Here is a 27986-nt window from a genome sequence, read left to right as displayed (position 1 = left end):
TCAGGATCCATGCAACTTTTATTTTAATAATTAAGACAAATACAGTAAAATTTGCAATAATCAATTAAAAACTTATCAAGAACACGAAAGGCATTTAAAAAACATTCACATTCAATTCAGGTTATGTACAAACCAGTGTTTGTAAAAAAGAAAACAGCAAATGCTTTGAGTGTAGAATTCCATTCTAGTTCATGTTTCAGCGTTCCCAATGACCAAGTTACCACTGAGATGCAATCACAGTGCAGTCATGTTCCACAGCCTATTAAACTCGTTTCAACAGCATCATTGCCAAAAGTAATTTCTTTTTAAATAAAGCATTTTGAGAAGTTTTGTCATACAGTACTGTCCACCCAAAATGTACTTCTGCATATTTAACTCTTGACTGCACTAATGGCAGAACATTTCTCATCTACAGGCCCAGAGTACATATATATCTACATGGCTACCGGTACAGATACGTATCTATATATCCAAGAAGCACCAGTCTCCTATGCCTGAAATAGTCAGGGTTTGCTTTGTACATTTTTAGTGGAGCACAGCCCTTGGTTATTTGGCTCAAAGAAGTCATCATCTGCCCAGTCAGAACTATTCTGTATGTGTTGCAATACCACATGCATACCTGCAAATCTCACCTCACACAGATGACATTTGAATTTGAGTGCCACCACAGATAGCACTATACCATATGTATATGCCATACGTAGATACAACAGCATCATACACATTTCTATTAAGACCAGCTTCCACGGATCTCTCTTTTTTGCTCTGGATTAAATCCCCGAACAGGAAAAAAACAGGAGAAATGAAAGTGGCCAGGTTTTAGGCAAGTATGTAACTCAGTATTATTTTTTCCTCATTTATTTATCCGAAGCTTAGCCAAAGGAGACTAATCACTGATGTAAGCTGAAAGGGGGGAGAAAGCTATCATGATACCCAGTTTCAAAGTATGAACACTGGAACAGTCACACACCAGTTATCAGTCAGGCTGCTCGGGCACAAAAGAGATTAATCTAGCTACTAGGGTTACACAATAGTTCTTTCAGAGCTACAGTCTAATGTGCCGTCATTAACATACTAATTTAATAATAACAAAAACTCTCAGAAGTGCAGACTACATATTGAAGTCCTTCAGTTATACCAAGCTAGCCAAGCTGAAATGGTTCACGATCTCAGACTGGTGTTTTAAGACAAAGGAAAGTGACACAACCTTCACGCTTATGTAGTAACAACCCACAAGCAAACAAAGACTACTCTCAACTGAACATCATGGACCCAAGTACTGAGATAATCTTTGGTTGCAAGATCTCATTTGGAACATAAGCTACCATGACTTGGTATAAGAGGGCAAATCTAGAAAATTTCATCTGGTTTTTGAAAGTGTACGTAAGACTTGGTAATAAGCAGTTTATTGGTCTGGACTTGAAAAGCAGTTTCCCTTTCGAATTTGACATTCAAATACATAAACTTGAACAGTTTCTGTGAATATAAATTTTACAGCCTCCACCACTAACTCAGTCACTCCACACTAGCTCAGAAATTAAAACTTCAGGATAGCAGACGCAGCTCTGGGGGGTGGAAGACAGGCAATTTAGTGTTTGAAGATTCTGAGCTCTTCCTTGGGTTGTACATCTAACACCCATTCAAGTATATGGAAAGGCTTTTGTGCATTTCTATAGATTCTAAAGCAACTCTTCATAGAGATAGTGCTCCGACGGTCCATATTTAAGCCAAAACCCCAAATAATAAAGATAACTGGGGCATTTAAGTAGCAACTCTTAACTGAGAGTCAGCTCAGATATGCTAACTGATGCTAGTGATGCCAACTCTTAGTAAACCTGTTCTACACAACAAAACAATAGTTAGGATGCCCAATGAAACACACAAGGGAATTTTCTTAGATATAATGCTCAGGAAAGGGACAAGTTACAATAGTATAAGAACATGTAAAAGTCTTGTAAAAAAAAAAACAAAAAACGAAACAGACAACTTGTTTTAGGGTCAGGCTTCAAAAATGGAAGAGTGATTTAAGCTAGAAAACACAAGCAAGTTTGACTTGAAAAGTCAGTGTAAGCAATTTTGATATAGTTGGTTTAATAATGCTACCCACAACAAATCAGCACACAAATGAGATCATAGAACAACAGAATAGTTTGTGTTGGAATGAACCTTAAAGATCATTTATTTCCGACCCCAGAGTCCCAATGCCAACCACTGAGGAATGCCACTCATTAACTGATCTCCACTTTGACACCGAGCCATTGACCACACCTCTTTGAGTGCAACCATCAAGCCAATTCCTTATCCACCAGGTCAAACCCATGTCTCCCTAATTTAGGCAAGAATGCCATCTGGGACAGTGTCAAATACCTTGTAAAAGTCAAGGCAGATGATGTCAATCGCCCTCCCCTTATCCACCAATCCTGTAGGCCCATCATAGAAGGCCATCAAATTTGTCAGAGATGACTTGCCCTTCCTGAAGCCATGTTGGCTGAAATAAAATTTATTTATTTAATGGGTGAAATAAATAAACAGATAATGAATGAAAGTACTTTAGAGGAGACAAGGCAACACATTTTATGGGAACGTAAATGCTAACACTGCAGTTAGCAAGTCATACTGGAAGAGACATGTTTCCAAGGGCAATCAAAGTAAACCTTTCCTGGTTTTAAAGCAGATTATTACATCATAGCCTTTCTTCCCTTATTTGGGCAATGGTTGGTGAGCATCTGTGGTGTCTCAGTCCTTTGAATCTATAGGCACTGAAACAAAGCCCTAAAAAAAAGGTAAAAGGAACTTGTCAGGATTTTGACAGTTTTTCTACTTGCAGGGACTCCAGTATCAAGATGCAAGTAAAATGGAATGCCCATCAACAGTACCCACTCCCTATGCTTCCCTCAGAAAATAAATTACTTGTACAGAGTAAGAGCCTATGACAAAATCAACTTCACCTTGCACAAGACTCATTTCCAAGCAATTATTTAGAAATTTTTTTTTCAAATGAAGAAGAAAACAGAGTTTAGCAGTTTTAAGGTCTGAATCAATTCTTTTTCTCGTAAGAATTTCAAAATCTTCTATCTCCTTTTCAGTGATTGAGCTGTCTTTTGTTTTTCCAGGTTCCTCACAGGAGAGGTAAGTGAAGGTGGTCACAAGTTTTGCTTATCAGTAACATTAAGTAATGTCTCAACTTAAGTATCCTCACCAATAAAAATACTGCATGAAAACAAAAAACCAAGCAGAAAACCAACCCTGACCAGCCTGAAGTGCTAGAGGGTTGACTGACCAATACTTCAGGTCAACTAAACCATAAACCACATTTTTGAAGAGGAAAAATTTAAATGAAGCATTAGAAGTGCTACTAATAGCACTATGGCCTCTAGATCTGGCGAGCTAAACTCCATCTGGGATTGCTGCGGATGTCTACTCATAAGAATTTCAATAGAAGGAACATAAACCAACAATGCAGTCCATGCTGTTAGTGACCGTTCTCAAACACAGGGTTTGAAATGGTGTTCTAGTAAAATGATTTGTAAGAGCACAGACAGTAGGTCCTGAAATTGCTTTTTAATGTAGTTTATTGACCTTCTAGAACCTAAGATCCAAATTAGGACCTTATGATCTACTAATGCCAAATAATTCAGTCCAAGTCTAAGTAGCTACATAAACTGGAGCAGGTGTACAGAAGGTGCACTCCATGCTTGAGGATTCAAAGTATTAAAACTTAGAAGACGGTCTTGTTCTGGGGCGGGGGGGGGGAAGCTTTTAAATTTAATAAACAAACCATGCTCAGGCACAGAGGCTATGAAGTGGTGGAACACTCTTAGAATGACAGTCCTTTCTACCTTTGTCAAATTGCTATGAAGTACTTTCTCATTACAAAAAGACTCCACTGTCAGAAAATCTCTGCCGAAGAAGTCTGAATTGGGTTTTTTCTCTCTTCAAGCAGTTACAGGGACAAGTTCCTGTGATTTGTCAGCTTCCTCTGTTAACATCAGGGAAGTCCTGAGCACCCTTAATGCTGTGAAAATAACCAACCTGTGGTAAGAGATCACATTGCTGGTGGAAGCATTTGCAATTCTCACAGCGGTGGTCCTCACCAGAGATATATACATGTATCAGATTACTTCTGATTTAATAGCACCCGGTTTAGACCGGTGATCAGGAAGAAGTCGTTTTCACAGAGAAAAAGCTCTTATGGTGCTCAGTGCAGCAGTCATCTCAGGAAAAAAAACCAACCAAACCAACAAAAACCCATGCCACTGGAGGAAGTTGTAATGATTCAGGCTTGGAATCTTGAGTATTAAGCTTCAGTCTCACTTGAGAACTGAAGGAAAAACATTTTTCCTCCTGAAGATTTGCTACAAATATCCATACCAGCATCAAATGTGCTAGATATAAAACTGATGGAATGCTAGCTGGTCCATAAAGGGCTGCACCAAGTTATCTGTAGCAAAGTAAAAAACTAGCCCAAAGGTTATGGAGATTGGAAGAGCTGGTAAGGCCTTCTTAAAGATGGCAAGAAGCAGAAGTGTAAGGCACAGACCCTGAGGGGAAAAAAAGAAACAAAAAAAAAAAACATAGGGAGAAATTAGGGAACTCTGACAAGCAAAAGATTATATATATGCAAACATTATTCTCACAGAAATACAAGATACTGCTCATGCCTTCTTACACTAAAGGCTTAAGTGACAGATGTACAGCCAGCAAAGATGACAGCTAAAGCCCTCATCAGTTTTCCTCATTCATCTGGTCACCAGATAAATGAATTCCAAATAAAAAATAGCAGTAGTTATGACTTTGTCTCTGATGAACTATGCCTATTATAATATTACATCATACTCACAATTAATATGGCTACAAAACATGCTAAAGTTGTATTCCAGTCCCCACTTGCTGTTGCAGAGGCTTTGCCAACAAGAACACTGTAGAAAATGAAGTCTCCTAAACCTAGCTTTACTCCTCCTGCAAAAGTGAATATATAGCAGCATTAAGTACCAGACAATCTACTAATATTAGACATCAGTAACTGTCAGCGAATACAGATTTACAGTATGTTTTAACAAGACTTGTTAGGAAGAACATTTTCTTTTCAAAACTAGCATTACTCCTGAATCAAGTGATAAAAACTCTTGTGAAACAAGACATCTTAGGAACATTATACCACTCAAACATATAATTAGAATTTTTCTATATTCCTAGTCCCCTGTACATACAGACACAATATATACAAACACATGTTTGTAATATTTGTTGGGGGAATGTCCACTTTTGGTTGTCATACCATATTCAACAGAAAACTCAAGTACAATTTCTTTAAGATGACTGAGGGAGAATACAAATAAGCCCTTTGCAGATGAGGTTTTATTTGCCAGTTAGAAACCCATATCCAGCAAAACATTCCACTGCCCTCCCAGTTTTCCTACAGAATTCTTACTAAGGTTGTTCTAAAAAGCACTTATATGTGATTACAGAGCATATTGCCAAGGCAAAACCCCAACATATTTAGTCTAAGATGTGAGGTCTAGGAAAACTTATGAGTTAATGTCTTGGTCTTTAAATAGTAATCACCAACCTTAGCAACAACTCTGGGAACACAACACTCAATTATTTCTGCAAACAAAATAACGAAGATTTCCTGAACACCAGTACACTTTGAGTTTTTAATCCAAGATATTAAGTCAGAGAGGCCAACATTGGGTCACCAGCTGTTTTCATTTGGCCTATTGTTTACTTTGTTACCCGATTACTATCCAGTTCTATATATTACTATATATTAATATATATTACTATCCAGAACTATTTAGTTCTAAGAATTCAGATTATCAAAAAGAGGTATATGCCTGGTTATCACTGGGGAAAAAAAAACAATGGAAAAAAGAAGGGGGCTGGGGAGGAAGACAGAGGAAAAACAAGGCAAACTCAAAACTGCTGACACAAAAATTTGATGCTTGCTTTCAGTGTGACAGAACAATAAGCAAAGGCAACTCCTTCCACACAAGTGAACTCTTCAAATTTCTAGTAAGCTAATGCTGGTTAACAAGTCTGGTTCACTGCACATCTGTCATTACTATTTGCTGTAGGAATACAGGAGGGAGAAAACCATTAGCGTGACCAGAAGAGGGTTTTAGTTAACTACATAACTAACTATTTTAATAGCCCAAATCTTAAAATTTTTGCATCTTAATGTTATTTTTCTAAGCTCTATAAATTAAAATGGATTTGTAACACACTCTGAATTTGGAATTTTGGGGACAAAATAAATTAAGAATAGACTTCTACTTAAAGAACAATTTTAGAAACAAATTGAGATTCCTGAGAATCAGAGGAAGTAGTTGCACCTGTATCATATAGAGCATCACATGGGGAGAGCAGTTTACCAGACAGGTAGATCCCGATTTATTTAGACCTTTGCAAATCTTAACAGCAATTAAACTGCAACTGGAAATCACAAGTCTGTTAAAACAGATCTCTGAGTATTGATGTCATATGCTCTCCAAAGATGATGCACCTCAGGAAGAGGCTGGAGAAAAATAAGCAAACTCCTGGCATTCTGCATTCATTTCAGTCTCCAATTAGGTTTTAAACATTGCTTTTTACAGAGTGGATTACAGTAGTTTAATCTTGAGGCAAAAGACGTTAATGACTGCTTTTACAGGGCCTAAAATCCAAAAGTGATGATATACAGCAGAACACCATGTGGAAAAGCTAATGCAACTGACTGTATAATGGTCTGAAAGCTTTTCAAGTTTTACATCTGTGTATCAAACTGAAGAGCAATTTGGCCAATACTAGTCACTCCTGCAGCTACCAAAAAGCAAATCCGTCTATTTCTATGAGGCATGTCAGCACTGATCATGAGCAAGAGCAGTTCTTTGTTGATGCTATTAGCTCACAGCATACTCTATCTGTGCAGCCAGAATACCCAAGACTAACTAGCTTCAGATTTACCAAGTCTTCTGGGCACAGTACTTCATACTCACGTTCTTCTGGGTCTTCACTTGTTTGAGAGTTACTGGGTAGAGCCTGAACAGCAGCACGAGATTCAGGTGTTGATTCAATGGGTCCTATTCTATTGTCCCTTTGTTGCTGCCATTCCTGACTAAATCCACCATCATCTGCTTCAGCATCTTCATTACGAGTCTGGTTTGCTGGAGCTCAAAGGAAGAAAAGCATTTAAGATCACGTTCAAAAAGGTGCCTTCTAAAACATGATGATTTCTCCACATGTAAGAACATGAATGAATGAGGAAAAAAGAGGTATTCCATAATATTTAGCAACATTTAACATTGGTGAACACCATTACAACACATGCTCACTTATTTAAACAATCAGGAGTCAAAGTGCACTCTGCAGTCACGGTATCTACATGCTACACTCAGGTCCGAGTATTCAGGAGTACTTCGACATAATAGAGTGGAAGTTCTGTGGTGACCTAATTTAAAGATCACAGTTCAAGGAATAAACTCTCATCTTTTATTAACTTCCTTAATCAACACTGACTGCATAATTTTCCAGTAAAGTAGAAAATGTTACTGAAAGTTACAGATACAAAACACCCTTTCAAGCATGTTAAATTCAGAAACTCTGTTCTTCTTTACTAATACATGTAAACAAGTAAACCACATTTTTAAACACTAGCTGCACAGACAGGAGGCCTAGACACAATGAGTTCGCATTATGCTACATCATCCCAATTCGACAAGCAATTGAGCTCAGTCAATAGCTGCCTATTGACAGTCATTTCACCAGCACCATCCTGGATCCCCGAAAAATGAATACAAGAACATTAACCACACAATAAGCAAGCCATTTTTGAGGTCTTGACAGATTCATCATTCCCAATAAGGCCTCCATGCTTTCACTCTTCCACAGCCATCAGAACACTTAAAAAGCTAACCCCAAAATATCCATAAACATGTATTTCAATAAAATTACAACGTATTTCAATAAAATTACAACAATGAAGGCCTGTCAAAGTAAAACTCACCTTGTTTATCGTAAGTAGCATTTTTGGAAGCTTTCCGCTGGGCTTCTGGATCTTCCTCAGCCATGTTCACCAGCCATATCATTGTTGCTATTAAACAACAAAAAAATAAAAATCCCCACACCAGCACAGCTAATCAGATAATGGCATCAATCCATTCATTTTCTTTTTTTTTTTTTTTGATACATTTATCTTTTGCAACAGGCAATTTTACTCTCATTAAAGCACAGTAATACCTGGAACACAGCCAGTACTAGCTACAACATGCATTTAGAGAATTTGGAGAAGAGAAGTCTTATTCCTACTAGATGTTGAAAAAATGGCAACAGCTGTTGCCAGAGAAAATACTTCTACATATGAGGAGGCCCATTCTGAAAATCTGAACTAACAACTTCATTACTTTCTTCCACTGATCAGTTATTTTCTCTGCAAGTAAAAAAGGTCTATTAAGACTGGTACTGAGGTACCTCAATTCAGAGGCAGTATCTGCATCAAATTTAATAGTTCTTTGCCCCCACCATCACAAAGAACTTTCCAATCTGAAGGTAATGAAATGCTGTCACACTTAAATGGTGTATTTTAATTCAGGTTTGTGGTTTCTTAGCATTAACCTCTCCTCCCACAAAACAGAACAGGCAGCTATGAGTAGTATCAGTAAAACACAGCAAGAGTGACAGATGAATAAAACCCTCCCCATTCTATGTAACCTTGCCCCTGAAGTAGCCCCTCTACAGCACAATTCCTGCTTCCAAACACAGGCTTTTCTGGAGCACCAGTAGCATATTGACTGACCGATAACCTATTTCACCATTTATCCAAAACACTATAGAGCTAGCAACAGTTAGTTGTTAACTAAAACATTCTAATGTGGAACTTCAGAAACAGTGAAACTATGTACTAATTACACAGGTGATAACAGCAAATTGCATTCCGTATTTTTCACAACTGCAGGGAAGAAACAATGTATGGAAAAAGACAAGCCCTGGAGAAAACAGTTCTATAAACAAATCTCTTCTGGGCAATTTCTCCCTTTCCTTCCAGTAGCACACAGATAGTTTAAGCTCTTAAAGCTCATAAATATTTTCTGAAAACAAATACTCCTTTTACATAGGCTTAGTTCACAGCTTAATGACACACTTCTTTGGACAAAACAAGGTGTATTACCATTTTTCCTGTTCATGTTTTGTAAAAAAGCATGCTGAGTTTTATCTCAGAAGATCTTAGCCAGAAAATGTTCCACACTTTTGAATCAACAATGAAAGGAAAACTGAGGCTTCAATGAACAGACCAAAAGTTCCAGCTGACAAGCACCATGTTAAAATACAGAAAAATGAGCAAATCACTTCAGCTGAGTGAGAAATGTACTTACAGGAGTAAATAAGTGCTGGGAAGAGAGTTTCATTTCTCTCTTGAGCCGTTTCAACTAGCATGCGAAGAGGACCTTTAGGACATAGGACAGCAACCAAATCTGAAAGGAAGAGTGAACAGATCTTGCATCACTGCAGACTACTTACATTTACTATTGCATACTATCTTAAGTGAGGACATCACATTTTTTTGTATCTGTATGTTGACTTGTAAGTTGAATACTAACTTTTGTGAGTTATTTGCTCTCAACTAACATCTTGAAAATACCCAAGCTTGCTTTCTATTAGCAAACTTTTCCTAAACCAAGTTTAATGCCAAAACAAATTTTAAGACAACAGGTAAGTGAGGCTCACATAACTTCTAAGTAGGCATGCCTGTATATTTATTCCCACTTAGAGAGAAAAAAAGCGAATGTGCACACGAAAAGGAAAAAACCCAGGTTTATTAAGCACTGCAGAAAAATGCTCTGTTTGCATAAATTTGAGAAGTGTTCAAGCATGTTCAGCATAATAAAAAGACAGCAGCTTTTTGTTGCTTCTCTCAATTCTTGTTCATGGGACAGTGTATGAAACTGGGTGAACAAATAAAAATTAACTGGAAAATCAATTTCCAAAACAGGATAACTGATTAACTGCATGACTGCAACTGAAACAAGTTACTCATCAAAGCACAGATCAAAGCACAGCATTAAGAAAAACTGATCTATCAGATGTTCCATGCGCTTTCTCAGCTGAATGTCGATGGCTTGTTAATGAAATTTGCAACTCCACAAACAACCTCAGGTACTTTTCCCTTGTCTTGCATATTTGGACAGAAATCTGTAACACTTACATATTAACCTTGCTACTACCATTTGCAATTCTCTACTCACTGTATGTCTTTAATTGATTTGAAACAAAATCTGGCACTCACAGTGTGAGGTCACAGGCTTTGAAATTTGCTTTCCCCTATACTCAAAACAACCACATTATGGAATATGTCCAAAAGAGTAATTTTGTTTTGCAGTCACTGTATGAAGGCTGAATGCTTGGAATACTCAGATTTGTTCCAGTCATACGAAGGGTGGAAGCCGGTATGGGGGATGGGAAGGTTTTCTTTCTGTGCCTTATGATCCATGAGCATACACACAAGGGACATTTTTCCTTCCTCTGAAAGGAGAGCACACCTAGGGAGTACACTGACCTACCGGAGCTAATACAATCTTATTAAACCCTGCACTTCTACAGCTGGACACATTCTCAGTCTTTATCACCATCAGTGACTTTCAGAGTACGCATTCATCACACTTACATGCTTCCAAACCAAAATCAAGTTATGAGCACATCTTCATGGCTGTAATGTTTTAATTATGCCTAAGTAACTAGATTTTAGTCTTGCTGGGAACTAAATTAGTATTTGGGATATAGAGTGATCTTCTTACCAAGTGTCCACTGCCCTCTAAAGCTTTATGAAAAAACTGCATCTATGTATCAGTCATCATTCTGAAAAAGTCTAATACGCAGTAATTCAAGTGAATTTTCTTTTTATATTAAAAAGTCAAGCAAACAAATCTCACAACCATGTTCTTCTAAATGTAAAATGACTTTGAGCAATTAAAACTGTCTTTAATCACTCCTTGCTTCCTTCTCATTACATTACTAGACATGGATCAGGGTGTTGTTTATGTCCACAAATTTGAGCCATTTGTAGGTTAAGCAGATTTATACCTGTACGAGACTGTACACAAATAACAAGCTCCTAAATTCTGAACATACAATAGTTTCCAAAAATCCTTGGATAAAATGAGAAGCTAAAAGCTCTCCACCTTCATAGAAGAGATCAAAATGGCAACATAAGTCTCTTATCTCCTCCTTTCTTGAATTAGTTCAATTCTCCTCCCCAAAGGATCTAGAAAGTTCAGAAAACATGAAGGAAGATGGCATCACACAGTCACACAAAGCCCTTAGCTGCAGGGGACCAATCTCAGTTTAGATCATGATCTTACTTCTGAAGTCTGTAATCACCTTATCTGCCATGGATGACACCAACACCCTCCTGCTACCCCCCACCCCCCTTTATCTTTTTAAAGGTCTAATCAGACAAACAGGAAAGTCAGGGAATAGAAGAGATTCCCACCATAATACCTGTTACTGTGCCTTGCCCCAGACCTTACCATACACTGAAATGACAGCCAGGATAAGCCATGCAGTCCATTCAGGAAGGTACTTAATGAACACCAAGGCCATGAGAGCACTTATCATAATGAGATATGCCTGCTGGAGCCGGAGCGGACCTTTCCAATGAATACAAATCATTCCCACAACGCCGAAGTTCCAGATCATGAGTGCCACCGTAATGTAGTCCATGGCAACGTTATATGTCTTAAAAACCTCACTAAAAAATAAATAAAAGAAAATACTATGGACCACATTTGCTCAAAACAATGTAAACAGGTTACAGATGCAAGTTTCATAATACTATTATTTAAAATTTTCAGATTCAATGTTAGCACAAATGTAAAATTCGATCTTCAATTAGAACTTCCCTGTTCTTCACAAAAGGTATAGTTTTACCAGTGTTTGTTTCACACCACCTTTTTCACTTTTCTGGAAATTATCATTAATGTTTTATTTCCTTCTCAAACAAAACAGAAATTGACAGGAAAGGACACAGCTAGGCTGGACAGAGCCTTGGGCAACATGGTCTAGTGTGAGGTGTCCCTGCCCATGGCAGGTGGGTTGGAACTAGATCTTGTCCTTTCCAACCCTAACTATTCTGTGATTCTATGACCAGTCACTCTGACTGCGCACATGATTTTTGAACATCAGAAGGAAAGCCTTTAGTCTTTCTACTCACACATGTTCATGGAAAAGTGCTAGCTCCAACCCAAACCCAAAGGGGGTGAGACTGGCAACTTGCCTCTATCCAGCCTGCACTGCACTTGTGCAGCACACTTTGCTTTGTATTTCAAAAGTTATTAATAAGGTTAGAGAAAATACTGACCAAAAAAAAGCATCACAGATCACTTTTGGCAAAAATTAAGTGACTGAAAGAACACCACTTTCTCCCCCTCTTGACCAAATTAAACAAGCTTCTTCAAAAAGAAGTGTACCTGTCATCAAGTAAGTGTAATAGCTCTGTGGCATAACTCCAGTTACAAACCCTGATCAGGTTACTTGTTTTAGAAAATACCAACTATTATGAACAACTTTTCTTGATGTCTGGATAAAGGCACGCTTCCAAATTTGAAAAGAAAAACACGGAATATATTTTGGTGAGAGAGGCAGTTCTTTTCAGTTGATTCTTTTCTGACACTCGTATGCAAACAGCCTTTGCACATACAGCCCACCACCAAAGCCACAAAGTAAACAACCACTCTTGAGTCATATGGCTATGAAAAAATTAAACTTATCAGAAGATATGCCAACAGAATAAGCTACCCTGTAGAAGACAGCTTATTTTATAGTGATGCACATGATGGACAACTTCTGTATATCAGATGCACTGTAAACCCATAAATCTCTCTTTTATGTGTACTCTATGGAACTATATAAAACTAAAAATTTCATTGCAATAGTTTACTCACTGGCATTCTTCTTAAGATTCAAGGACTAGTTCTAAAAAATAAAGTGAGACATTAAAAATAGCGTATTAATGATTTAGTTCACTTACCCCAGGTAGATGAATGAGAAAAAGAAAAGCAGCAAAAGAGAAGAAATTATAAGCCAGCCATGGATCACCTGAATAAAAGATATCAATACAGATTTTTTTTTAATTTGTTTTTTTTAAGTTACTATCTACTTAAAAATGCTTTTATTTTCCATTTTGATTTAAGCAAGAAAGTTAATACTCAAGATAGCTCTCTTTTGGTTTTTGCTAAGTTCATATTTAGTTTACACACGTTGCTGTATTTCAATTTACACTTGCAAACTGTAAGTGCTTTGTGATCTTTTGACAGAGGTGCTACACAGTGAAAACTACTGTTTGTATACTTTTTAGGCCATTTTGATAAGTGGCATTAATAGCAGAAGTATCCAGTATCAACATAGATGGAAAATACAGTTCATTTTCGCGCAGTTAAAGAGCTTGATCTGATTTTAAGACATTTTCAGACTACAGTTATAAAATTAAATGCTGGAACATAGAAAAATCTTCAGTTCTTATCTGCTGAAATTCAGAAGTAGCATGCCATTGATGAATAACTAGATATGGCTTTCAATATTCTCATATGAATATATATCAATCATCTACAGACAATCCCTAATTCTGATATGAGAGCAGATACACATGCCCAGCAATTTAACAAAAAACAGTTCAGGGTTGTACTCAGTGGAAACATGCATAGATTTAAACCTGGAGAGACATGCAGACTTCACACTGAATAAAGTGCATAGCACTTTTGTATACTACTGTGCAAAATGAAGATTTAAGAGACCTGTAGCTTTTGTAATCTCTAAATTGAGAATGAAACATATCTGTCAAATTCCCAGCACAGAATCTTACATATAAAACCAGACTCAACACTGCAAGTACAAAACCACTCAGAAGCAATAATCTAGGAATTCAAGCTGCATAAGAAATCATGCTTGAATTAGGCATGCTTAGTGGAAGACTAGCTATGTATGTTCACCAGACTGAAGTATTCAGAAAGTGTTTAGAAATAGTGTTATTTTTTTCTCTTCTGAAAGATGTGTAGTAGAATGCATCTGTCTTATGGTATAGTTTTTAAAGTATTTTGCAAAAGTCAGAAGTAAAGCACACGTGCACAGACTAAAGGAATCATGTTTACGTGAGGCAACCAGGACTTGCCAGCAAATTAATAATTTAGCTATTAGTAATTTAGAACATTTAGCTTAATACTAAATTTTTCATAAGCATTTTTTAAATTCCCAGCAATTTTTGAAACATTCATCCTCATCCTTTCAAAAAGGTTCAAATTCAACCTTCAACCTAATAAAACTTGTCATTTAACTTGCTAATCCAACAGACTGGCTTTCCATATTCCTTAGTATAGTCTCTAAAAGACTTCATTTCCCACATGTAATAAACATGGTGCCTGTAAAGATGCTGCAGGAAAACTGCCAAAGTATCTGTCTCAATCAGTCAAACTGTCACTCAGAGCTAGTGGGGAGGGAAGAAAATGTACTAAAGCTGAAGACTGGAAGGTACCTGAAAAGGAATCCAACTTTCAAACAGCTTGTAAAGCTAGCTATATATCTAGGTAGTGACATAAAAAGAGGAATTTTAATTCTCTGTAAAATCAGTTGAAACCACTTTTTTCCTTTAATAACACGACTTCTAGGTGTAGTTCTTATATTTGTAGTATAAGCTCTGAAACTTTTTTACCACTTAAGAAATTAAAGTGAATACTACTGTTTCATTCTACTAAAGAATAAAAAATTAACAATATCAAACCCCAAGGCCATTAGTACCAAGGCAGTGTGCACACACTTTGCATAACTATTGTCAGTAGTACTAAAAGGTAGTTTCAAGACTTGTCATAAGTGGGCATTTTATACACAGAAGTTTCTTTTATTCTCAGTATGCCTCTCATCTGCTATAGCATTTTTCAGATCACCAGTCTCTTTTCATACGAGTGATTCTGCCAAAGTGCTTCTTGCAACTTTTGGCCAATGTTTTCCAAGCAAGATACCACTGCAGGTCTGCTGCCTACTAATTATATAATCTTCATTCTTCATTTGACAACAGTTTTGATGCTAATTTATTGCTGGTAGAGTTGACTTTGATGGCAGAATGCAGAGAATTAAAATGAGCTACAGTAGCCAGATTTGGCTAAAACAATGACACATGCAGAGAATAATCAAAAACAGTATAAGAAAAGTTAGTCAAATAGAATCATCTTCGAAGATGCTATTTGTGACTAGACGTAGGAGCTAGAATGAGGACCATGCTTAACTTATCACATACAGAAGAAACATAGGAAACTAACAGCAGTAAAGCTGTGAAAGTATTTCCTCTCTTCAAAGGAGTTTTCAGATAAAAATCTTATGAAAAATAAGCATGTTATTACTCCCAGCTGGAAGCATAATGTTCTTTCATTGTAAATTCCATTCCCCATAATCTAGACTATACACTGCATGCAAAATACATTCAGATGGACATGTAATTACATTTTACAGCATTTTGGTATAGCGGCATAGAAATACCCTGTTAGCAATTCTAAAAATAAGTCATATTTCTTTTAATTAGCATAAAACATAAGTACAGAAAATTTTTGTTGTCTGATCATTCTAATTTTTTTCCTACAGCAATTATTTTTGTAATAAGAATGTGCAGTACTTTGAAAGGTCAATAAGGAAGCCAGAAATGTGAAAAGCTTTGTAATAGTTGATGCCTTCAGCACCTAAGGAGAACCCATTGGGTGCTAAGGAACCTAGCTGAAGTATATCAGCTATCTGACTTCATTAGAATGAACAGAATTGGCAATTTATAAAGAAAACTTAGTCCAGATTTAACACCACAATGTGATAAAACAAAAGTCTATACCTCAAAAAAAAAACCATTCCAAGCTGTATGAAGATTCAGGCAAAAATAATTTCCCCAGTCATTTCACAGATACTTTGAAAAGGGGTTTTACCTAGAGCCATAAAGACCAAAACCATTTTCCCCTCTTGGTGATAAAATAAAGTGAAGCAAAGCTTTGAGCCACTGCATGGATTCCACTGTGTTTTACAATCATGAAACAGGTTCAAGGTTCTGGCTGCATACTGGGAAGTTTTATCAGGCCAAGCCTTGTCAAATTGGTCATTAAAATCAAAAGGCAACCAGGAATTTTCACAGACAACTCCTCCCAGGCAGGTGACACTGCAATTATTTATGCTCAGCCTGGACTTGCCTAGATTACATCATCATATGATTAAAGTCTTCTACAAAAGAGCCTTAGTGTCTCTGTGTTTGCTATAAGAATATTGCCTGGCATGTACAGCCATGCACACAACACACTGTTTGGAGACTTCTGTACTGGGGTAGGGTTGGGAGAGGGGAGGGGAAAAGCCCCTGAGGTCCTGAAGAGATTTCAAATGGTAGGACCAGGTCTGTACTTCTTAAGTTCTTGACTGCAGGAAGATTTCAGTACATGGGTATTTCACAGCAATAGGAAGCAATGGTACCCCAATTATAACCAGCAAAAGAGCCAGCACATTTAGAATCATAGAATAGAATCATAGAATAGTTAGGGCTGGAAAGGACCTCGAGATCATCTAGTTCCAACCCCCCTGCCATGGGCAGGGACACCTCACACTAAATCATCCCACCCAAGGCTTCACCCAACCTGGCCTTGAACACCGCCAGGGATGGAGCACTCACAACCTCCCTGGGCAACCCATTCCAGGACCTCATCACCCTAACAGGAAAGAATTTCCTCCTTATATCCAATCTAGACTTCCCCTGTTTAAGTTCGAACCTGTTACCCCTTGTCCTGTCACTACAGTCCCTGATGAAGAGTCCATCTCCACCATCCCTATAGGCCCCCTTCAGGTACTGGAAGGTTGCTATGAAGTCTCCAAGCAGCCTGCTCTTCTCCAGGCTGAACAGCCCCAACTTTCTCAGCCTGTCTTCATACAGGAGGTGCTCCAGTCCCCTGATCATCCTCGTGGCCCTCCTCTGGACTTGTTCCAATAGTTCCATGTCCTTTTTATGTTGAGGACACCAGAACTGCACACAATACTCCAGGTGAGGTCTCACGAGAGCAGAGTAGAGGGGCAGGATCACCTCTTTCGACCTGCTAGTCACGCTCCTTTTGATGCAGCCCAGGATACGGTTGGCTTTTTGGCCTGTGAGCGCACACTGCCGGCTCATGTTCATTTTCATGTTCATTTTTTTTTAGCACTGGGCCTATGTCTCCTGCTGCATCAAAGGAACAGTAGCCACAAAACTGAAACAGTAAACTGAATCCCCAATTCTGCTACACTTGCTCACTCATCCTTGATAATACCCTTCATTTTGTTCCATTCTCAATAATCTATACTAAAAAATAGCACAATTACTCAGGTCAGCTATACTTATACTCACCTTGTAGCACCTGTATTTGTAAAGCACAACCAGGAGTATCGTCATGACAATGATAACACTGATCATGATAGCCGCGTTGAGAATTGAATTCAGGGCTCTCTGTCCTACTGTCTCTGTCTCTTCTGTGAAAGGAGTGTAGATGCTACAACAACAAAGAGTCAACTGAAATGCCACTGAATGCAGATGTTTCTGATACATGAGGCAAACATCAACTGAAATTGCACTGATCTTTCAATTCAGAGCTGTAAGAGGAACACCTATTTTCGACTTGGGCAAAATTTGAAAGGTAGCATAGTATCATATTAGGCAAAATTTAGTTAAAAAATCCTTAGAAGACTTGCCTTTCCTACATTCTTAGATTATTACTATTTTATATTTTGTAAAACAAGCAAAAAAAAAAACCAGACCACTATGTTGTTTGATAGAATTACTCACATGCTATGAGTCATTAGACTGTTACTGCAGCCAGACCTTTATGAGCACACCATCTACTGGATTTGCAGTGAAAGGATCCCCCAGTTATTTCACCAAACAAAAGTATGGGCTCAACTGTCTTAAAAAAATACAAGAGACTGGGGAAAACACTTCACTGGTGGGTGAGAACACTTAGCATAAATAAAAATCAAGAAAAATAATTCCTTAATTAAAAACTTTGATGGAGAGAAAGAACTTTGTGTTTTATTGAAGCATTTTACAACATGCTTATGTTATACAAACATTTTAAAGGTAAACACACTTTGAATCATTTTGTCTGAATGTTTTCACAATGGAATATTTAGACTGATTTGCTGCAGGTTGTGACAGGTTCAGTGCTCTTCCTTTGTTCCTTTCTCTCAAATCAGCTTTCACTGAAATTGCCTTTTTTTGACAACATGAATATTTTACCAACAAAAAAAAAACCCAACAAAAAAACCCAAACACCTCCCCCCCCCAAAAAAAAACCACAACAAACCAAAACAAAAACCATTTTCTATATAGGAAACCTGCCAGAAAAGTTTCTGTAGGTGCAACTGAATTGAACCTCATAAAGCTGTTTTCCTCTTCCATTTGAATTTATTTATCAAACAGCATAGATAAATCAGAACTTGGCACATTTGTTACTTCATTTAAATGAGTAGCTTCTTCCTTTTCTAAAATGTTTGTATTGTAGCAGAGTACAACTGAAATGGCTTTGACTCAGGTTTCAGTTTATTCTCTAAATACCACAGGGAAGTCTTAAAATGAGGACTAGGATTTGAATCAAGTAGTAACAACCACATTATCCTGACTGGTCACCAGACAGACAACAAATGTCAATAGTACCACAAAGAGAGAGTCTGGTTTCTGTATGGAATAAAACAAAACTGTCTTTGGGCTGGTGAAAGGGAAAGGGAGGCAAGATGGAGTTCACTGCTCGAATTAGACTCACAAAGAAATGGAGATTACAGAAAAATTTCTAAATTAGTCCATTAAAAAGACAGGGGGAAAAATGATACATACAGCTGTCCATCCTTGCGTGTGTAAAAGCTGACAGACTTGATGGTTGCAACAACGACCACCATGCAAAGTGTGACAGGTACGAACAACATAATCACATGTTTTGCGCCATATTTCAGTGTCAGCTCCTCATCTTCTTCTTCATCTTGTTCCACCACTTGCTGAATGTTTTGTGGCTGCCCATTGGTCTCAGAGTCAGGATTGTCATTTCTTCTACGCTCAGTATTATCATGGCGACGTCTCTCGCAACTGTCATTCTGCAACACACAAAAACCAGTTTCCTCAACAACTACCCACAATTACACTTCTGTACACAAAGCAAAAGGAATACATGTAAGGTAATATTTAATGTCAGGAATACTTGGCTCAGCAAGGACTTAAACAATAGTAATTAATTGCATGACATAGTTATCAAAAGAATGGGAGCACAGAGTGATGTTAGAAGCAAAAGCTGAAAGTAGGCTGGTTGCATCTAACAGCCTACATTCCCTTTCCTTTAAAGCTGAATAAAGACTGACAGCTTTTTCCCCATGGTCCAAACTACAGTTCATAAACGGGTACACGATAGAAGATAACTCTCAGCTTCACAAGAATTAACTATATATGTTCCTAGAAATGACAGATATTTATGAACCTAACTCCATGAAAAACCCAAGAAAATTCCTGTCTTTACCATGTTACTCCCACTACTGTATACTAACTAGAATATATTAAAACGGAGTTGCAAGAGGCACTGCGTTCCCACATTTTTAGGGAGAATAATGACACAGAAATGGTGATCAAACTCAGGTAATTCTCAGCCTTTGTACTGAGATTTGATCCAGATATTTAGCATGATGAGCTAAGCCTGCAGATTCTTTCTCTCCTTTCCCAAGGATACTACCGACACAACATTTTACTGGCATTGAAGAAATTCCACCACTCCTGTTAACAAATACAAAAGAGCCTCCTAGCTTTCCTGATGCTGCTATATGAAACACCAAGGGTATAATTTGAACACAAGGAGGGAGGTAAACTTTCAACGGAATTAAGGTTAACCACAAGCAAAAACAGAGACTGGAAATAACACTTACAAGTAAATGATGGGGTCTGCACTCCTGGTGTCTCAAACCTTTTGCCACTCTGCAAGAAGCCCCATCAGCAGGGGACATTCAGCCTTTTATATACAGTGTGCATATACAGAGAACACAACAGGAGAGTAACCTATGTTTCACCTGTTCTGGACTACAAAGAAATAAAACCATTTTATGTTTACCAGTCACTCTAAACAAGCCCCAAAATGCAACAGTAAGACTACTTTTTTTTTTTTTTAACTGCATTACTGCCCACAGCCAATGCTGTACCGCTTCTATTTCCTCCGCTCAAGAGCTTTAACGCAAGAGAACTTACATAAAGATTTCTGACCCCTTACAAAATTGATCTGATTTCTTCAGAATTACTTCAAACAGTTCAGTTCGATTAAGTGCACAAAAGCAGCTTTAGAATAAAATGTACAACCAACTGAAGGAAGAAATGCCACTCACTAAGTAAAATTGCTCTGGACATGAGTTAGGGCATTGAAAATAACCTAATGAATTTCTGCTTACACAAGTGATTTTTTCCTTATACACAGAATTTTAAAGTCTCATTACCTGTTCTTAACAGCATTTACAACCATAGCTGCTGACTTATATCTCATTAATTCACTGTGGGTTTTTGATAAATCAATAATCATTTCAGAGATTCTTTATACAGAATTTTCCCAGCCCCACCCTCCGGAAAGATCAGATGTCAAGTCTACGCACAGGAACTCACAGGGGTTTTCAAAAGCACTCAAGTGATTAAGGAGTACAAGTGCCTGGACTTCGTAACTGCAAACACTGACACTGCTAAAACCTTTGTTGAAGCTTTACAACTTCCCCAACTCATGAAAAATTTGCTTTTACAAAACATTACTAAGTAACAATACACACCAAACACTTTCCCTATTTACTCCTTTTCTGTGGTATCCTCAGGATCAAGGCTAAGCAGGGTTTCAAGAACTGTCCTCGTGGAAGATTTGCTTTGTTTTTTCAAAAAAGAAACTGAATATAAGGGGAGGAAAAAAGAAGTCTAAAATTCTCTTAGCTGAACAATTGAAATTAGCAGGCAAACAGATTGTGAGACTTAAGGTTTTAACCTTAATTTGCATTTAGTATCATTAAAGTATAGCCTAAAAAAGATCTTCTGTTCAATATTATTTCATATTAAGGATTCATTATAAATCACTTGGCATTTTGTGTAAAGTCCTCACATAGAATTATTGAAAATCAGATAGAAACAGCAATATGGAAGAATGCAGAGATCATGTTTAATTATTCTGACATTCTGACTGCAACTGAACCTCCTTCTGTATAGATTATAGCTGAAATGTAACATTTTTCACTTTGACAGTAAACTACTCCATTTCTCTCAGCCTAAGATAACAATAAACCAATCTGCCTAAATAACCTGCTTGAAATGATCCTAAGTAATACTACGTTGGAGATGATAAGAGCCTTGGAACACTTCACAAGTAAAGCAGACCTAGTATTTAGGTTTCTGCACACTTGCAAAATATGTTGCTCTTTTTCTGCTGTAATAGCAGCCCTGCACGAGGAAGCCATTACCACTACCTCAGGCATAAAAATGTAAAAGTGAAAAAAAATCCACAGCTTTGCAAAGCACAACACAGAGCCAAAAGAATAGCCTGATTAACTAGCACGCCACTACAAAAAACTGCAAACTCAAACAGAAAGAGAAAAACTGAAGAAATTAGACAAGTATGTGTCATTTTATTCCCTTCACTAGTTAAGAACAAAGACGCAACCACAAAATGTCTTTACATACTAATACACAGTGCATGAGAAGAAGATCAGCATCAAAAGAGTTGTAAGAGTTATCCTCTCATTTGCTGTTAAAACTAGGAAAAAAGTTGTCCTTTCAGGCTACTAAAGTGTAGCTAAAGGTGACATGCGTGTGCCCCACTGCTTAAAAGAACAAAGTGCACTCATATCCTACCTGATCAGTATTAAACAGAGCAGAAGCCATGGACTCTTGCTGAAGTGGAAGCAAAGGAACAGACTCTTCACTTTCCTCAGACATTGTTAAAAGTGAAAATTCTGAAGCTAAAAAGTCAGTAACACCTGTTGTAACACCGTAAGCAAAGGTAAGTTATGAACTATGTGCTTTCAGGTGAATAAACAGTATCAAAAGCAAAGTGCTAATGTGTTTTTTTTCCTATCAGTAAAATAGTTAATAGCAAACCCAGAGCAATGCCCCTGAACCAAAAGATAAAAACCTAGCATATTTGATAAGAGTTTTTATTTATTAAATCCAAATTTATACATCAAGAGCAGACCACTTTGCCTAACACTGGGCACAAATCTCACTAGTTCTCACATACACCATTTACCTTTAAAGGTCATGGTACAATGACACATACTGAAGAGTGTCGTGAACTCTTGGGGTGTGACTGGAAGAAGAGATGGCAAATTACAGTACTTAGTGTTCATTCACACTCTGACTGTTAGCCACAGAAGCTGGATACCCTTAAGCGGAAAGGATTTTTGTATGTTCCACAAAAACAAAGTGGATGTGTGTAGGTGAGAAAAAACATTACAACTACGTATTGAAACCACACCTAGAGTTGCACTAAAAACACAGAAAAAAGCAGCACAAGTAGTAGTAATTCATCAGTACAATCTGTTAGAAGAAAATAGAACTATCTGCCCCCCATTGCTAGGAAGGAGCATCACCTTGCTCCTGTAAGAATGTTTGCATCTGTAAGGATCACGACCCCACAAGCTTATCACTGAGCTCTGCCTTTTTATTTGGCAGAAGCGTTCAATAAAAGTTAATCTCTCACCTCTCCAAGAAGAAAAGAAACCTTTTTCATTCCCTCACAAAGTACACAGTAGGAAAGTTTCCACTTCCCTATTTTTATTAACAGTTTCTTACAAACAGTAAGGTTTTAGTCAGACTGACTTTTTGATCCAAAAATAACTTTTCGAATGTCTGTTTTTTTATTTTTGCTGATATACCAGGTTGCCAATTTGGGATAAAACAAAGGATTTTTCAAAATCCTGGATCGTATAGAAGAGTTAGAGCAGGGATCAAAATATTCTCTTGAATCACTGCCATAAATAGGGCTACAAGTGGCCCAGCCTTACAGGAGCATTTCTGTGTCACAGGGAAACCTGATATTTAAGAGCAATAAAAGAACAAAGAACTGAGCATGACAAATCCAAGAGCCTGAGGACCACACCCAAGCAGATCATCTAAACTTTTTTTTTTTTTACCAAAATACATGTGGTACAATGGGTGCAGTTTGAGCAACAAATCTTTCAAAGCAATCTCATGAAAGTTTGTGGTTTGAGTTCCCCCTTCCCACAAAAAACTCAAGAACTCTGAAAGCACCTTAACAATTACTCACAGACAAGACAGTGCTGCTATTCCTGCACAGCAGTCCTCCAGCAACAGCAACAAAACCCAGGCTTCAAGTTCTACCTAGGCTAAAATGAACTGATTTGAGAAACCTATGAATCAAGCAGACCACAGCCAGGCTAGAACAAGAGTTCACTAAATCCTCTTAAGGTCAATGTTTGACACAGGAGCATCCCACTCACCCCATTTTCTTAATTTTCTTGAGGGCTTGGACATTCTAACACCACTTTAAACTGAAGAAGTCTTATCTGTATATAAAAATTAATTTGAAACATCGGATGATATTTTACAGGATATTTCTTCCAGCAGCTTATCACCACAACAGTCCAGATGAGAGACGACCACTCCCAGAGAGATTTCTAGCATTCTGAACTGTTTGTTCATACACACTCATTACTCATGCTGATTTAACTGCTACCAGGTAATAAAATTCTTACATACAGTGTTGCTGAGGTGGTTATCAGGGAAGTTTTCTGTCAGCTGCCCATGCTGAAACTGGGGTAAATGTGCAGACAGTTCTGTCATTGGGTCTGTCCTCTGGAAATCACTTATTTATACACAAAACAGATCTCTCCTCTTGAGATGCTGAAAGGAAAAAGATGTGTAAAAGTCTTTGTTCTTACATGACCAGGTTCCCTATTCCCTCCCTACCCCAATTTTTAGAGTTCACATAGAGCAAAGACAACCATTTTCCATCTACACCATCACAACTGTATCACATCTACTAAGAGGATTTTCCAGCATAAAAATAAAAGCGTCTAAGTGTTATCAAATTAGTTCATCAGCCACAGAAGTAACCCAGAAATAAACTAGTAATTCAAACCAGTTTTCCATTCCTTCTTGTGCAATAAATAAGAAGAACTGCATGCTTAAGTGTCAGAGCTCTTTCATGTTTCTATCTCTGCAGAGTACAATTGCTCCAAGTTGTTTGGCTTTGGATTGCCGATAAGCACAAGGGGAATCTTCAAGCACAGACAACTGAGTTACACTTGATCCTTTAAAATCTGGATATATCTTTAACACTTTAATTTAATGTAAATCCCCAAGAGCAACCTATGGAGAACAGTATTTGAGCTGAGCCTCAAGAAGTAATGTTCATTTGTTTCTCCTAGTGTTAAGTTTTCCCTATCAGCTAAATTCTCTATCAGTAAATATAAAAATGGAATCATAGATTGTTAGAATGGTTTGGGCTGGAAGGGACTTTAAGATAATCTAGTTCCAACCCCTCTGCCATGGGCAGGGAAGCCTCATGCTAGATCATGTCACCCAAGGCTGTGTCCACCCTGGCCCTGAACACTGCCAGGGATGGAGCACTTACCACTTCTTCAGGCAACCAGTGCCAGCCTCTCACCACCCTCACAACAAAGAACTTCTTCCTTATATCTAACATGAACTTCCTCTTTTCAAGTTTAAATCTGTTACTTACCCCATATGCTTGTAACAGTTTTATACATTCTTTTACAAAAAAGTCACATGCTAACATTTTCCTACGCAAACATGAATAAACTATGTGCTCCCTAACAAAGGGGAAGAAAGCAATATAGAGGGAAGAGGAAGCAGGGTGATGTAGCTACCTAAGTTTCAAAAAAACCATTAATTTGAAGAAACAATGAGTAAGCCTAGATAAATCACTGGCTTGGTTACACAAAACACAGGAAAGTGAATAAACCACTGCCTCAAGGGTGGAGTGCCAGTCCCCACTTCCATCCCAAGCAGCTCCTGCTCCTACCTTGTGCCAACTCCAGCACGTATCAGTCCTCTACTACAGTAACTTTTATTTACAAAATGGAAGAAAACAAATCCAGGAAAAGAAAACAAGAATATTTTTCTGCTCGTTTAGTATACTTAACTAATGTATGGAGTGATCTCAAAACACTCATACAACGGAGGACACCACAATGTAAGGCTTCTCAGCTTTGGCATCAGCAAGCCACAAGTGCTGGAAGACAGCACCATGAAGAGGGAGTGACATCTATTTTCATGATAAAACACAGAAGCCGGTTCTCTACTTGCAAATAAATACTTATCTTACAAGACTAGTGCATGGCACTTACTAACTTCAACAGGGATGTAGCTTGCACTAAAGAGCCATTAGGAAGAAACACCAATTTAACCAGTCTAGTGGGAGCATGCAAACTGTTTGGAAAACAAAAGACAATGTATTCTAGTTTTCACTAGAATGGCCCTCTTCTACATTTGTAATTAAAAATAAAGCACATCTAACTTACAACATAATGAAATGTAAGATAAGATGAAAATAAATAGGCATTGTGCTGTTTTTAAAGTTTTTGCACTAACTCTTTGACTGGGCTATAGAATGTAAACAATGTTGATTTAAGGCTGCCACAGGTAAAAGTTCTCAGTGACAGGGCCACCACTCAGGAAAAAGTTAGGTATTTTTATCCAAATGTGGAGTATCTGAATGAGATTTTCCACATACCAGTCTGTCAAAATTCTAGTTTAATTAAAATTATAGGAGAGGGGAGGAAAAAACAAAACCAAAGCACACCACCAAAAACCAAAACCACCAACCCATGAAATCCTAGGTAAAGACTGGTAAAGAAAACCACCACAAAATCACCAAAACCACCCAGAGTAACAGAGAGAAACTGAAGACAGGGAGAAAACTGACAGAAAAATTACAGCTCAGCCTGAATGACAGCGTCTACCAGGCCTCAAAACTTACGGTTTGTTAAAATGATCGCCTTTGAAAACTTCAGAGCTCAGAACACGGATTCAGGACAAACTTTATTTTCCTTTTTTTTTTTTTTTTTTTTTTCAACAAATGAACACCCAATTTAACTATGAAAGAATGAAATCTAGAAATCAACTCTGCCTAAACAGGCACAAATTTTTACTTGTTTTACCAGAAAAGAGACTCACCAAAGCATTACTTTTCCTAATAAAGCTGTTCATAATAAAACAGCCTGCCTAGAAAAGTTCTTCCTTGATTCCTTTGGCTCTCTTTAGTGCAAAAACCAGGATTTACTTACAGCTATAGCTTTCATACATTATTTTGCCTAAGAGGCTGTAGTAACACACGAAGCAGCTCTACAACGTTTCTCTGCTGAGAGAACAGCAGGCAAGTATCTATCGCTGCGGCACGGTTAACCCCCTGCCTCCTTCCTCCAGTGAGCAGCAGCCAGTGCTTTCCTGGGGGACACGGAGCGCCCATCGGAGCTCGCCCTCAGCCTTGCCCCGGCCCGGAGCACTGCCTCGGCCGATCCGGCACGGGGACCCGGGCCAAGAGAGCGGCTACCCGGCGGGCTCCCACACAGGCCGCGAGAGCCGGGAGGCCCCGCGGTGGCGGGGCTGAGGGGCTGGGACCCTGCCCAACATGGCTCGGCCTCACCGGCGCCCAGCGCAGTCTCACCGTCGCAGCTCCACTCCTCTTCGCCCGCCCACCTCTGTCCCGCTCCGGCCGCGGGAGGAGTCAGGGACCGCGGCCAAGGGCCCGCACAAACACCGGTCCCGGCTGCCCCAGGAACCACCAACCTGGCCAGCCCGGCCCCGGGTGGCCCAACGAGCCCGCCCCGCTCAGCCCGTCCCTGCGGGCGCCCACGACCCCCGGCGCTGCCGCGACCCGGGCTGCCCGGCGCCCCACACACCTACCTGCACGGCGCCCCTCCCGCGGGCCCCGCCACCGGCTCCTCTCCGCCCCGCAGCCCGGCCCCGCTCGCTTCCGGCCCGAGCCCCTCCCTCCACCCCGACCTCACTTCCGATGGCGACAGCCGCGAGGTGCTGGCGAGCGGCGCCGCCAGGCCCGGGAGCCGCCCGGCCCCTGCGGTCCGCCAGCACGGCCCTCCGCGGCCAGAGCGCCGGGAGGCGTTATCCGGCTACCACCGGCACCCGCAGGCAGGCGGGAGGCACGAAGCAGCGTTTCTGAGAGAGCAGCCCCAAGCCTCGCCGTGAACCAAAAGCATGAAGTAGAATCACAGACTACGAGGAGCCTGGTTGGGTACTAGCGAGTGAGGGCTCTTTGAAACTGCAGCCAAGAGTAGGCCTACGAGAGAAATGCAGCTTGTCCTGCTTAACCTGGTGAGAGATGTTGCCAAGTACTGATGAAAAGTAGTATGATGAAAAGATACATTTGGTTGTTTGAATCTAAGTCATGCACCTGCTACAAGCTAGGAACCCCGTTTTAAAATGGTCCCACAAAAAACCCCCAACACAACATGAAATTAAGTTGATCTTTGCATTTCAAAATAAAACCATTATTAAAACTTAATCTAAAGTCATCATGGCATAACTTCAAGTAGCTTTTAGTAGAGCTGTGACTTGTATGACAGAAACAAAGGAGAGTTCAAACTTGAAACTTACCTTGCCATCCAGGATGCACGAAGGGTAATCCACAATTCCTTTTTTAAAAGTGCAGAACCTCGCTGGGTTACTATGATACAGGAAATGCTGATACATGTAATTATTCTAAATATAAAAGTGACATCTCTGAGGGACTATGTAATGCTGCATGTTTAAAATACATGCATTTCAGTATTTGACTACACTACAGGAAGATCTATGGGAAAACAAAGTGCAAAACCAGTACTGCACATGACAGTCAGGTTTTACATAAGCATTCTAACAGAAACACCAAGTTTCAATAGGTCATATGCATATGAAGTGGATTTAAAAGAAGCCATTTTCTGACCAAAAGTGATGCCTAACCATTAACAAGTAAAACTGCATGTTAAGATAAAAACAAACAAAA

General features: G+C 38.8%; 1 protein-coding gene across 10 annotated transcripts; it reads right to left on the bottom strand.

The window, feature by feature from the left end:
- On the bottom strand, positions 1-27619 carry PSEN1 (presenilin 1). Of its 10 annotated transcripts, none has more exons than XM_065686213.1 (12): positions 27599-27619; positions 23720-23863; positions 21854-21892; positions 18839-19092; positions 17360-17501; positions 13001-13068; positions 11502-11722; positions 9351-9449; positions 7985-8071; positions 6978-7151; positions 4841-4959; positions 1-4541 (listed from the first exon to the last, which is right to left on the bottom strand). In XM_065686213.1, exons 2-12 carry the CDS (start codon positions 23801-23803, stop codon positions 4386-4388), a joined length of 1443 nt encoding a protein of 480 aa, XP_065542285.1. In that variant the 5' UTR covers positions 23804-23863; positions 27599-27619; the 3' UTR covers positions 1-4385. The 10 variants fall into 10 exon arrangements, with proteins under 10 accessions (XP_065542285.1, XP_065542279.1, XP_065542289.1 ...); XM_065686207.1 differs by lacking the exon at positions 27599-27619 and adding an exon at positions 26891-26959; XM_065686217.1 differs by lacking the exon at positions 27599-27619 and adding an exon at positions 26891-26959 and having other exon boundaries at positions 1-2772.
- Between the last annotated feature and the right edge of the window lie 367 nt (positions 27620-27986).

This window comes from Lathamus discolor, chromosome 6 (assembly GCF_037157495.1).
Source record: "Lathamus discolor isolate bLatDis1 chromosome 6, bLatDis1.hap1, whole genome shotgun sequence".
Lineage (NCBI taxonomy): Eukaryota > Metazoa > Chordata > Aves > Psittaciformes > Psittacidae > Lathamus > Lathamus discolor.
Note: the sequence above shows the minus strand (reverse complement) of the source record. Positions and strands in the feature narration are given on the sequence as shown.

What these genes read in the sequence shown, in the direction of transcription:
- PSEN1 (XM_065686213.1), bottom strand. Translation starts at nt 23,803, where the DNA reads ATGACAGAACTGTCTGCACATTTACCCCAGTTTCAGCATGGGCAGCTG. An exon ending in TGCTACTTACGATAAACAAG is followed by an intron (nt 7,152 to 7,984) that starts GTGAGTTTTACT and finishes TCTTCCTTTGAG; the next exon opens with CTCCAGCAAACCAGACTCGT. An exon ending in GTTTTGTAGCCATATTAATT is followed by an intron (nt 4,542 to 4,840) that starts GTGAGTATGATG and finishes TTTTCCCCTCAG; the next exon opens with GGTCTGTGCCTTACACTTCT.